This window comes from Argopecten irradians, chromosome 4 (genome assembly GCF_041381155.1).
Source record: "Argopecten irradians isolate NY chromosome 4, Ai_NY, whole genome shotgun sequence".
Classification (NCBI taxonomy): Eukaryota; Metazoa; Mollusca; class Bivalvia; order Pectinida; family Pectinidae; genus Argopecten; species Argopecten irradians.
In genome coordinates this window covers 15079180-15093481 of record NC_091137.1, presented here as the reverse complement: position 1 = coordinate 15093481, position 14302 = coordinate 15079180, and the positions used below count along the sequence as shown (strand labels likewise).

The following is a 14302-nucleotide window of genomic DNA, read 5'->3' as shown; positions in this document are numbered from 1 at the left end:
TTGTGTTATAATTTGTATATTGTAGATGTATTTAGGAAGTAAGTCTTGATACTTATCCACTGCTTTTTCCATCTTAACTGATCCCATGTGCGACTTCCGGCATAAATTGCGAAAATGGCGACAAGTGCAGGAGATTGGTGTTTGATTGAAAGTGATCCTGGTGTATTCACAGAACTAATCAAAGGATTTGGTATGGCGATTATTGATGTGTTATATATATGTTATATGTAAGATAAGTGCCCAAAGCATATGCAAACTCAACTGACAAAATGAACACTTCATCAAAAATGCGACACTTTCATATTTTCAAAACGAACACTTTCATCTGTCCATGTAATATCCATAAGTCTTCGAGCCAATTAGAAAATTTGATAAAACCTATGAAAATAAAAGCTTCAATTTTAATGTTTTAATACATTATCACCTTCTTGCACCTTTTTTATACAGTTTTTAAAACAAGTTTATCCATTTTCATTTCACAGAATCCTGCGTTAACGTAACTAAATTATCGCTCATATACAGGATTGTTACTCAAATGCAGGAGTATCCTGCATATACGGGAGTGTCCCAAACCTGTTGTAGCGCAAAAAATGTATTGTACACACAGTTTAAATATGGTGGTTCCGTGATCCCAAAACGACGTGGGTAAAGTACAATTTACCGTTGATTAGTCCCACCATTCGATGATTATGACTTTATCAGTTGACGTGAGTTTCGTGACTTCATAATCACTGGAACAGGTTGGGCACAACCCAGCATATGGGTAAAAGTTACCCATTTGAGTAACAATTACCTGTTTGAGAAATTAGTAAGAAATTAAAAGATTATTATAAAAAAAAAGTTAACTCATAATTTTTCTGATCTAAGACTACAAGTTTCCGAGATTATTGTGATATACAACTACGTTTATAACCGTCGAGAAATTTTATCATGATGAGGTAATAGTGTGGTGAAAGCATATCCACTGCGATAGACTAATGTGTCATAGGGCTGAAACGATTAGTTCAATAATCGGAGGCGATTAGATTAATGAAACTAATCGCTGATAATCCATTAAAGATTTTCTTAATTGTTAATCGTAACATGCATAGCAAGAGCATTGTAAGCTGAATAAACATGTTTACAGATCATGGATTTCTGAGGAAGCCATTCCAACTGTAGTTTTATCTCTTTATGTACACGTTTTGAAGTTGTCAGAATTCAACAAAGCATATATGATGTGAGAAATACTTGTTAAATTACGTCTCTATGGAAATTAAAGTCATTAATCAATGAGAAAGTGGATGTCATGAGAAAGCTTGCAACACGCTGTTCGCCAATTTTCACTAGCGATCGGCTCCATGTTGTTACGTCAGGGAGGCCTAATTGCTGTCAGGACCCTCTGGAGCGTAAAGGAGCAGTAGAGTTGAACATTTTAATTTTACTATTGCATGTTTTTTTTCATATAAAAAGAATGTTTTTGTTCATATTCTAATTGAAGATAAGAGTTCTTGATTTATTTTATTTTTTTGATCACGGAAATAAAAAAGTTCATAGACAAAATTTGGTCATGTTGCTCAGTAGCGATCAGGTCACGTCAATACAGCGGGTTAGCAGACTGGATTTAAACGATGTTACATTCTTATTCTGATTCTTATTTATTGGTAGGCTTATATTATGTAAGGCATGTGCTCTGTTACATTGTACAGTTGTTATTATTAGTTGATAACAAAACATGGCAGACGTTTTCAGTAGTCAGCAGTGAGACAATACAGTTGCCTTCAATTCAAGGGATTAATCGATAAGTAATCGATTACATGTGACCAAATAATCGAATAAAAAAATTACTAATCGTTTCAGCCCTAATGTGTCATGATGGATACTGTACTGTATGGAAACAATGTCTGTATGTTAATAAAAATGGGCTATTTATTCAGTTGAATTATGATAAACAAAAGTTTTGTGACATAAATCTCACTTTCAAATATTTCTGATTAGCTGATTTTGATTTTTTTTTCCCCTCTAATTTTTGAGATTTTTTTTAGATCATCAGCCTATCACTATCAAATTGATACATTAATATTTAAATTTACATGTGCCAAAAAATTGAGTAACACAAAGCATTGCCAAGTTTTTACATTAAGAAAATGGTCAAGAAAATGTTAAACAACATTTTTGTGGCAGAAAGATTGTTTATTTCATGTCTTACTAGTACACTTTGTACTTACCGATAATTATTTGTCAAGGCACTGACTACCTTTGATGTTTATCCTTATAGGTTGTACTGGTGTTCAGGTTGAAGAGATATGGAGCATGGACCCGGACAGTTTTGAGAAACTCAAGTGGGTATTGGTGTATCTTAATTCTTTGATATCATATGGTCAGCTAAGGCTGAAACATAATTAGTTGGTGTCCATTCTTTGATATCATTTGGGTGAAATAAACATGATCAATTTGTCTTGGAGTTTATTTTTTCTCAAGTAAAGAAAACAAATTTAACACTGAAATCATTTGATGATTTGTTGATTTGATAAAAAGAAAGTATGGTAACAAAGTTGCATTATTCATTTAAACGGGTACATAACAAAAAAATGAAATCTTTTAATTTGGTTGTATTTGATTTACTCAACAAACAACAGTAAGACTTTTTATTTGGTTGATTTGTTTATTTCCAGACCTGTTCATGGTTTGATATTCTTGTTCAAATGGCAGCCAGAATCTGAGGCACAGGATTCCATCGTTAAGGACAGTCGACTAGAAAAAATCTTCTTTGCTAAACAAGTAAGTTATTGTTTCCTGATGGAATGTCATTATTTTGGTTTATGTTGAAATAAATGCCCTGGCATTACCACAAGTCATGCACCTTTGGGTCTAGACTTTGATTCTCATGTTTGGCATTTGGGCATGTGAGGTAGTGACCGCAGGTTGGCGGTTTTTCTCTGGGTTCTCTAGCTTTCCCCCAACTCTTAAACCTAGCACATTCTTAAATGGCCTTTTCTGTCAAATTATCAATAGGATGTAAAACCAATCAACCCAAAATAAACCAAGATATATGTAGTTTAGATTATAAAAGGGCATTGCATATTTAGGTCTGAATTTTGTGCGTCAGCAATGAATTAAATGTTTAGAATATAAAAGAGCACTGCATATTTAGGTCTGACTTTAGTGTGCCAGCAATGAATTAAGAGCAAGTTGATCAGTGAACTGGCTTACACAACACTATCTGTAGACTTTATGATATGGTCTATATCGCCTTGAGAATATTATAGATAATGAAAATGAGTATCAATTACTTTACAGGTGATCAACAACGCTTGTGCCACTCAGGCCATCCTCAGCATCCTCCTCAACTGTGATCACAAAGATGTCAGTATCGGAGACACACTTCAGTCCTTCAAGGAATTTGTTCAGGGATTTGAACCTGCAGTAAGTTTAGAATCTTGTACAGTGACAGTATTTATCATAATGCTTTTCTTTTATTGACATAACATTGAACCATATAATTTACAGAGTAGCCAATTTAAATCTCATTGCTAAGTAGAGAAGTTGCACACTTTGCTAGGATTTAGAGAGTTATTAAGACAACTTGTTTCCACGTTACCACTGATAATCATTGTGTTCATTGATGGTTTCACTTGTTATGCACTACTACATTAATTTAAATTGATGTCGTCTATGTCATTATGTTGTAAAGGGAGTTAAACTTTGTGCTTGTTTTCAGTTAAGAGGATTAACCTTGAGTAACTCGGATATCATCAAACAGGTCCACAACAGTTTCTCCAGGTAATCCATTGTTATAAATGATTCAAACCCGTCTATAAAGACTACCCAAGGGACCAAGATAAAAAGCCGTTATAGTCAGGTGGTCTTTATACACAGGTCAAATTGTGTTGTAATTTGCCATTTTGGACCCTGAGAAAGTGGTCTTATTAAGCAGATGGTCTTTATACAGAGGTGGTCGCTATGGCAGGTTTGATTGTATTGCCTATAGGTACAGACTTATTAGCTCACCTGGTCCAAAGGACCGAGGTGAGCTTATGGCATATCGCAGCGTCCGGCGTCTGTCGTCCGGCGTCCGGCGTCCGGCATCCGTCAACAATCGACTTATTCTCCATAACCGCTGGTCGGATTTCAATAAAATTTGACTGGTAGCATCCTTATGGGCTACTAACTGAAAATTGTACAAATGATGGGGCTGACCCCCGGGGGCCTGAGGGGCGGGGCCAAAAGGGGTCAATTTGGCTATTTCCATATAAACAACTTCTTCTCTGAAACCAAGCATGGGATAGCACCCATAATGCAATGGTAGCATCCTTATAGGGTGGGGATTCAAAATTGTACAAATTATGGGGCTGACCCCCCGGGGGCCTGAGGGGCGGGGTCAAAAGGGGTCAATTTGGCTATTTCCATATAAACGACTTCTTCTCTGAAACTAAGCATGAGATAGCACTCATAATGCAATTGTAGTATCGTTATAGGGTGGGGATTCAAAATTGTACAAATGATGGGGCTGACTCCCGGGGGGGGCTGAGGGGCGGGGTCAAAAGGGCTCAATTTGGCTATTTCCATATAAACGACTTCTTCTCTGAAACCAAGCATGGGATAGCACCCATAATGCAATGGTAGCATCCTTATAGGGTGGGGATTCAAAATTGTGCAAATGATAGGGCTGACCCCCTGGGGGCCTGAGGGGCGGGGTCAAAAGGGGTCAATTTGGCTATTTCCATATAAATGACTTCTTCTCTGCAACTAAGCATGGTATAGCACCCATTATGCAATGGTAGCATCCTTATAGTGTGGGGATTCAAAATTGTGCAAATGATAGGGCTGACCCCCGGGGGCCTGAGGGGCGGGATCAAAAGGGGTCAATTTGGCTATTTCCATATAAATGACTTCTTCTCTGCAACTAAGCATTGTATAACACCCATAATGCAATGGTAGCATCCTTGTAGGCTGGGGATTCCAAATTGAGCAAATGATAGGGCTGACCCCCGGGGGCCTGAGGGGCGGGGTCAAAAATGGTCAATTTCCATATAAATGACTTTTTCTCTGCAACTTAACATGGGATTGCGTTCATAATGCAATGGTTACATCCTTAAAGGGATTGGATTCAAAATTTTGCAAATGATGGGGCTGACTCCCGGGGGGGCTGAGGGGCGGGGTCAAAAGGGCTCAATTTGGCTATTTCCATATAAACGACTTCTTCTCTGAAACCAAGCATGGGATAGCACCCATAATGCAATGATATCATCCTTATAGGGTGGGGATTCAAAATTGTACAAATAATGGGGCTGACCCCCCGGGGGCCTGAGAGGCGGCGTCAAAAGGGGCCAATTTGGCTATTTCCATATAAATGACTTCTTCTCTGCAACTAAGCATGGTATAGCACCCATAATGCAATGGTAGCATCCTTACAGGGTGGGGATTCAAAATTGTGCAAATGATAGGGCTGACCCCCCGGGGGCCTGAGGGGCGGGGTCAAAAGGGGTCAATTTGGCTATTTCCATATAAATGACTTCTTCTCTGCAACTAAGCATGGTATAGCACCCATAATGCAATGGTAGCATCCTTGTAGGCTGGGGATTCCAAATTGAGCAAATGATAGGGCTGACCCCCGGGGGCCTGAGGGGCGGGGTCAAAAATGGTCAATTTCCATATAAATGACTTTTTCTCTGCAACTTAACATGGGATTGCGCTCATAATGCAATGGTTACATCCTTAAAGGGTTTGGATTCAAAATTTTGCAAATGATGGGGCTGACCCCCCCCCCCAGGAGCCTGAAGGATGGGGTCAAAAGGGGTCAATTTAGCTATTTCCATATAAACGACTTCTTCTCTGCAACTAAGAATGGAAGAGCACTTATAATCCAATGGTAGCATCATTAGCATCATTGTATGGTTGTGATTCAAAATTTTGCAAATGATGGGGCTGACTCCCGGGGGGGCTGAGGGGCGGGGTCAAAAGGGCTCAATTTGGCTATTTCCATATAAACAACGTCTTCTCTGAAACCAAGCATGGGATAGCACCCATAATGCAATGATATCATCCTTATAGGGTGGGGATTCAAAATTGTACAAATAATGGGGCTGACCCCCCGGGGGCCTGAGAGGCGGCGTCAAAAGGGGCCAATTTGGCTATTTCCATATAAATGACTTCTTCTCTGCAACTAAGCATGGTATAGCACCCATAATGCAATGGTAGCATCCTTACAGGGTGGGGATTCAAAATTGTGCAAATGATAGGGCTGACCCCCGGGGGGGCCTGAGGGGCGGGGTCAAAAGGGGTCAATTTGGCTATTTCCATATAAATGACTTCTTCTCTGCAACTAAGCATGGTATAGCACCCATAATGCAATGGTAGCATCCTTGTAGGCTGAGGATTCCAAATTGAGCAAATGATAGGGCTGACCCCCGGGGGCCTGAGGGGCGGGGTCGTCAAAAGTGGTCAATTTCCATATAAATGACTTTTTCTCTGCAACTTAACATGGGATTGCGCTCATAATGCAATGGTTACATCCTTAAAGGGATTGGATTCAAAATTTTGCAAATGATGGGGCTGACTCCCGGGGGGGCTGAGGGGCGGGGTCAAAAGGGCTCAATTTGGCTATTTCCATATAAACGACTTCTTCTCTGAAACCAAGCATGGGATAGCACCCATAATGCAATGATATCATCCTTATAGGGTGGGGATTCAAAATTGTACAAATAATGGGGCTGACCCCCCGGGGGCCTGAGAGGCGGCGTCAAAAGGGGCCAATTTGGCTATTTCCATATAAACGACTTCTTCTCTGAAACTAAGTATGGTATAGCACCCATAATGCAATGGTAGCATCCTTATAGGGTGGGGATTCAAAATTGTGCAAATGATAGGGCTGACCCCCCGGGGGCCTGAGGGGCGGGGTCAAAAGGGGTCAATTTGGCTATTTCCATATAAATGACTTCTTCTCTGCAACTAAGCATGGTATAGCACCCATAATGCAATGGTAGCATCCTTGTAGGCTGGGGATTCCAAATTGAGCAAATGATAGGGCTGACCCCCGGGGGCCTGAGGGGCGGGGTCAAAAATGGTCAATTTCCATATAAATGACTTTTTCTCTGCAACTTAACATGGGATTGCGCTCATAATGCAATGGTTACATCCTTAAAGGGTTTGGATTCAAAATTTTGCAAATGATGGGGCTGACCCCCCCCCCCAGGAGCCTGAAGGATGGGGTCAAAAGGGGTCAATTTAGCTATTTCCATATAAACGACTTCTTCTCTGCAACTAAGAATGGAAGAGCACTTATAATCCAATGGTAGCATCATTAGCATCATTGTATGGTTGTGATTCAAAATTAAACTTTGGGAGTCAATTTTGCTTATTTTTCTAATTGTCAGATTCTTGTGATAATTACTAACAAAAAACCAGGTGAGCGATACAGGCCCTCTGGGCCTCTTGTTTTAGTTGTTTTACTTATGCAACTTTGGCAGCAGAATTTTTGTGTCAGAAGATTTTTGAAATACATGTATTATTCATCATCATTTTGTGTCAAAAAAATAATTTTTAATTCTGAATCGAGAGAACAATTTTGTGCACAAAAATACTTTATGTCTACCATATTCCTGAAAAGTGAAGCAGGGTTAGTTGTGATAAATTCAGCTGTTCACTTTTACTGAATGTAAGTAAGTGTTTGATCTTTTTTCTTTGAAGACAACAGATGTTTGAGTTTGATGAGAAGATGGCTAAGAAAGATGACGATGTGTACCATTTTGTTGGTTACCTGCCTATTGATGGCCGTCTATATGAGCTGGATGGCCTCAAAGATGGACCTGTAGATTTAGGTGACTTAAATTCATCAATACAATTATCATATCTAGACTTTTGTTTCTGATTAATGGTTTATTCTCTTATTTCTACAAATTACTGGTGTTTGATGATTTCTATTGTCAATAAAACCAGGTGGAGGCTGTTTCGTGTTCCTTTTTTATTATCAGTAGATTCGCTCTCTTTGTTTACTTGTTAGGTTGTTGAAGAATAAGTATTTTAGATTTTTTTTCTGACAATGAGTTTATATTCTAACAGAAAGGGTATTAATTGAATTTTTGCTTTGTTTTTGAACGTGGTATTTTTTCTAACATTTATTTATTTATTTTTTTCTGACAAAACTTTTCTTATCGTGTCTTCACCAGGTGCTATACCAGGAGAGACAGATTGGCTGACACTTGTACGTCCTGTCCTAGAGAAGAGGATGCAGAAGTAAGTATCACTTATATACTATAACAGGACAGGAGAAAATATAATGGCCAGACCGGGATTCGAATCCAGGACCTCCGAACACCAGCTGAATGCTCTACCGCTGAGCTACCTGGTCACTGATGATCCACCCAGTCTAATCCCACTTCACTCCTCCCTCCTTTTTCAAAGTCTTCGCCTTGGAAGACATATGAGACTCTTATACCATCACCATGGGTATATTAGTTAGGCGCCAATTTTGTAACAGGAGAGGCATACATGCCATACCTCCCGGCGTGAGACAAAACCTCCCGTATTTTAAAGCCTTTTATTGTCTCCCGGCAGGAGAGTCTAAATTCCCGATTTCTATAAACCCCTCCGTTTTATTTTCACTGCCACATTTGTGTACATGCTAGGTTAATTTTAGCACGAGAGTAACCACTCCCTGACCCCCTGACCAACACCCAAGTGGCCCTAATTAGCAGCCTTGGGCTATTTCCACCTTGGCTTGTTGTGTCACTTTCACTCACGTCTGTGTATTACGTAAACTGAAGTCAAGAAGCCGATCGACCGCCTAGAAAACAATCAGCTGGCCTTTCAATAAATTTTATGACTACAGCTAGTGAACATTACAACAAAACAAATACTGCTTACAACTGTGAATGATTTACTCACGTTTTTAATGTTAAATAGGCCTATCTGTATTTGATGGATGTCACAAACTTTGCAATCGTAATGGCCGCCATTTTGGGTAATTGTAATAGATGATCCGGATTTTATAGAATTTCCGGATTTCCTAATAACCACGTTTTTAAAAATGGAAAAAGTATTATTTTTTTAGAATTTCTGTGTGAATTTATTTTTAGAAAAAAAATATATTAATAATAAAAATTTATCAATAGTAACTGAATTTAAATAAATAAAATTAAAAAGAAATTTACTTTTTTTCTCTCTCAGATTAAATTACATTTTGAATACTACTGTAACGATTCTGTTTTTTTTTTAATTTAATGCTTGTAAATTTAAGAACTTTATCTAAGTTAATTATCCGTTATTGTCAGAGATTATTAAAAAGCCCAGACTAATATTTCGAACAATAAAACTGCTCCAGAACTGGGTGTATATAGGGATGTGACTACTTTTGCAAAACCACACATTCCTTTATTTCAGTAAAATTCAATATGAATGCAGAATTTCATCATAAAAAAGCAGATATTTAATTTATTTATATATGTCGCGCGTATACCTCCCTCTTTTGAGACCAAAATCCCTCAAAATGGTTATCAATCTCCCTGTCCACCCCTAGAAAAATATGGCATGTATGGAGAGGAGAAAATGTAACAGCTAGACTGAGATTCGAACCTGGGACCTCCGAACATTAGGCGAATGCTCTATCACTGAGCTACCTGGTCACTGATGATTGACCTAGTCCAATCCCACTACACTATATACATGTATTTATTTAATTCCAGAAAGCGTTTCCTCTTATTGATTATTCATGGAGAGAAATATTTTTTGCATTTGGTAATTTTTTGCTGTATTTTATTCATGAGTTTAAGTTAACGGAAATGAATGAGATAGCAAATACAATGAAATTTATTCTCCAGAATAAAGGCAATTATATAGTACTCTTGTTGCACTGTCTAGTAGGGGTTGGAGTACTGAATGCACAAATATATTTCTGAGAGTAAAAGAAAAAAATCTGTGAAAAAATACCTTTAAGTACGTATATACATGTTTACTGTGATTTAGATTTTGTTATCACTAAATATAGTACAGTGTACATGAGAGGCACCTACTTGTATTGAGTATAGTGTGTTGATTCAGTATTACTACTCTATCCTGTCCAAATGATAGTAACTTTGTAGAATACCATTGTAGATACTCTATCCTGTCCAAATGATAGTAACCTTGTAGAATACCATTGTAGATACTATAACGTAACCTTGTATACCACTATTGTAGATACTATAACGTAACCTTGTATACCACCATTGTAGATACTATAACGTAACCTTGTATACCACCATTGTAGATACTATAACGTAACCTTGTATACCACCATTGTAGATACTATAACGTAACCTTGTTTACCACCATTGTAGATACTATAACGTAACCTTGTATACCACCATTGTAGATACTATAACGTAACCTTGTATACCACCATTGTAGATACTATAACGTAACCTTGTTTACCACCATTGTAGATACTATAACGTAACCTTGTATACCACCATTGTAGATACTATAACGTAACCTTGTATACCACCATTGTAGATACTATAACGTAACCTTGTATACCACCATTGTAGATACTATAACGTAACCTTGTATACCACCATTGTAGATACTATAACGTAACCTTGTATACCACCATTGTAGATACTATAACGTAACCTTGTATACCACCATTGTAGATACTATAACGTAACCTTGTATACCACCATTGTAGATACTATAACGTAACCTTGTATACCACCATTGTAGATACTATAACGTAACCTTGTATACCACCATTGTAGATACTATAACGTAACCTTGTATACCACCATTGTAGATACTATAACGTAACCTTGTATACCACCATTGTAGATACTATAACGTAACCTTGTATACCACCATTGTAGATACTATAACGTAACCTTGTATACCACCATTGTAGATACTATAACGTAACCTTGTATACCACCATTGTAGATACTATAACGTAACCTTGTATACCACCATTGTAGATACTATAACGTAACCTTGTATACCACCATTGTAGATACTATAACGTAACCTTGTATACCACCATTGTAGATACTATAACGTAACCTTGTATACCACCATTGTAGATACTATAACGTAACCTTGTTTACCACCATTGTAGATACTATAACGTAACCTTGTATACCACCATTGTAGATACTATAACGTAACCTTGTATACCCCATTGTATACTAGTACCACCATTGTAGATACTATAACGTAACCTTGTATACCACCATTGTAGATACTATAACGTAACCTTGTATACCACCATTGTAGATACTATAACGTAACCTTGTATACCACCATTGTAGATACTATAACGTAACCTTGTATACCACCATTGTAGATACTATAACGTAACCTTGTATACCACCATTGTAGATACTATAACGTAACCTTGTATACCACCATTGTAGATACTATAACGTAACCTTTGTATACCACCATTGTAGATACTATAACGTAACCTTGTATACCACCATTGTAGATACTATAACGTAACCTTGTATACCACCATTGTAGATACTATAACGTAACCTTGTATACCACCATTGTAGATACTATAACGTAACCTTGTATACCACCATTGTAGATACTATAACGTAACCTTGTATACCACCATTGTAGATACTATAACGTAACCTTGTATACCACCATTGTAGATACTATAACGTAACCTTGTATACCACCATTGTAGATACTATAACGTAACCTTGTATACCACCATTGTAGATACTATAACGTAACCTTGTATACCACCATTGTAGATACTATAACGTAACCTTGTATACCACCATTGTAGATACTATAACGTAACCTTGTATACCACCATTGTAGATACTATAACGTAACCTTGTATACCACCATTGTAGATACTATAACGTAACCTTGTATACCACCATTGTAGATACTATAACGTAACCTTGTATAACCACCATTGTAGATACTATAACGTAACCTTGTATACCACCATTGTAGATACTATAACATAACCTTGTAACCACCATTGTAGATACTATAACGTAACCTTGTATACCACCATTGTAGATACTATAACGTAACCTTGTATACCACCATTGTAGATACTATAACGTAACCTTGTATACCACCATTGTAGATACTATAACGTAACCTTGTATACCACCATTGTAGATACTATAACGTAACCTTGTATACCACCATTGTAGATACTATAACGTAACCTTGTATACCACCATTGTAGATACTATAACGTAACCTTGTATACCACCATTGTAGATACTATAACGTAACCTTGTATACCACCATTGTAGATACTATAACGTAACCTTGTATACCACCATTGTAGATACTATAACGTAACCTTGTATACCACCATTGTAGATACTATAACGTAACCTTGTATACCACCATTGTAGATACTATAACGTAACCTTGTATACCACCATTGTAGATACTATAACGTAACCTTGTTATATACCACCATTGTAGATTACTATAACGTAACCTTGTATACCACCATTGTAGATACTATAACGTAACCTTGTATACCACCATTGTAGATACTATAACACCTTGTAACCACCATTGTAGATACTATAACTAACTGTATACCACCATTGTAGATACTATAACGTAACCTTGTATACCACCATTGTAGATACTATAACGTAACCTTGTATACCACCATTGTAGATACTATAACATAACCTTGTATACCACCATTGTAGATACTATAACGTAACCTTGTATACCACCATTGTAGATACTATAACGTAACCTTGTATACCACCATTGTAGATACTATAACGTAACCTTGTATACCACCATTGTAGATACTATAACGTAACCTTGTATACCACCATTGTAGATACTATAACATAACCTTGTATACCACCATTGTAGATACTATAACATAACCTTGTATACCACCATTGTAGATACTATAACGTAACCTTGTATACCACCATTGTAGATACTATAACGTAACCTTGTATACCACCATTGTAGATACTATAACGTAACCTTGTATACCACCATTGTAGATACTATAACGTAACCTTGTATACCACCATTGTAGATACTATAACGTAACCTTGTATACCACCATTGTAGATACTATAACGTAACCTTGTATACCACCATTGTAGATACTATAACGTAACCTTGTATACCACCATTGTAGATACTATAACGTAACCTTGTATACCACCATTGTAGATACTATAACGTAACCTTGTATACCACCATTGTAGATACTATAACGTAACCTTGTATACCACCATTGTAGATACTATAACACGTAACCTTTGTATACCACCATTGTAGATACTATAACGTAACCTTGTATACCACCATTGTAGATACTATAACGTAACCTTGTATACCACCATTGTAGATACTATAACGTAACCTTGTTTACCACCATTGTAGATACTATAACGTAACCTTGTATACCACCATTGTAGATACTATAACGTAACCTTGTATACCACCATTGTAGATACTATAACGTAACCTTGTATACCACCATTGTAGATACTATAACGTAACCTTGTATACCACCATTGTAGATACTATAACGTAAACCTTGTATACCACCATTGTAGATAACTATAACGTAACCTTGTATACCACCATTGTAGATACTATAACGTAACCTTGTATACCACCATTGTAGATACTATAACGTAACCTTGTATACCACCATTGTAGATACTATAACGTAACCTTGTATACCACCATTGTAGATACTATAACGTAACCTTGTATACCACCATTGTAGATACTATAACGTAACCTTGTATACCACCATTGTAGATACTATAACGTAACCTTGTATACCACCATTGTAGATACTATAACGTAACCTTGTATACCTTGTAGATACTATAACGTAACCTTGTATACCACCATATACTATAACGTAACCTTGTATACCACCATTGTAGATACTATAACGTAACCTATGTATACCACCATTGTAGATACTATAACGTAACCTTGTATACCACCATTGTAGATACTATAACGTAACCTTGTATACCGCCATTGTAGATACTATAACGTAACCTTGTATACCACCATTGTAGATACTATAACGTAACCTTGTATACCACCATTGTAGATACTATAACGTAACCTTGTATACCACCATTGTAGATACTATAACGTAACCTTGTATACCACCATTGTAGATACTATAACGTAACCTTGTATACCACCATTGTAGATACTATAACGTAACCTTGTATACCACCATTGTAGATACTATAACGTAACCTTGTATACCACCATTGTAGATACTATAACGTAACCTTGTATACCACCATTGTAGATACTATAACGTAACCTTGTATACCACCATTGTAGAAAC

At 37.1% G+C, this 14302-nt stretch overlaps 1 protein-coding gene across 1 annotated transcript in view; it reads left to right on the top strand.

The window, feature by feature from the left end:
* The first annotated feature begins 56 nt into the window (after window positions 1-56).
* The window catches only part of LOC138320713 (ubiquitin carboxyl-terminal hydrolase isozyme L5-like), a 52196-nt gene continuing 37950 nt past the window's right edge, over window positions 57-14302 (top strand). The window contains 8 exon segments of the mRNA XM_069263884.1: window positions 57-190; window positions 2258-2321; window positions 2655-2760; window positions 3280-3405; window positions 3701-3762; window positions 7669-7799; window positions 8148-8218; window positions 9965-10005. Coding sequence (XP_069119985.1) covers window positions 115-190; window positions 2258-2321; window positions 2655-2760; window positions 3280-3405; window positions 3701-3762; window positions 7669-7799; window positions 8148-8218; window positions 9965-10005 — 677 coding nt within the window. The 5' untranslated portion in view covers window positions 57-114.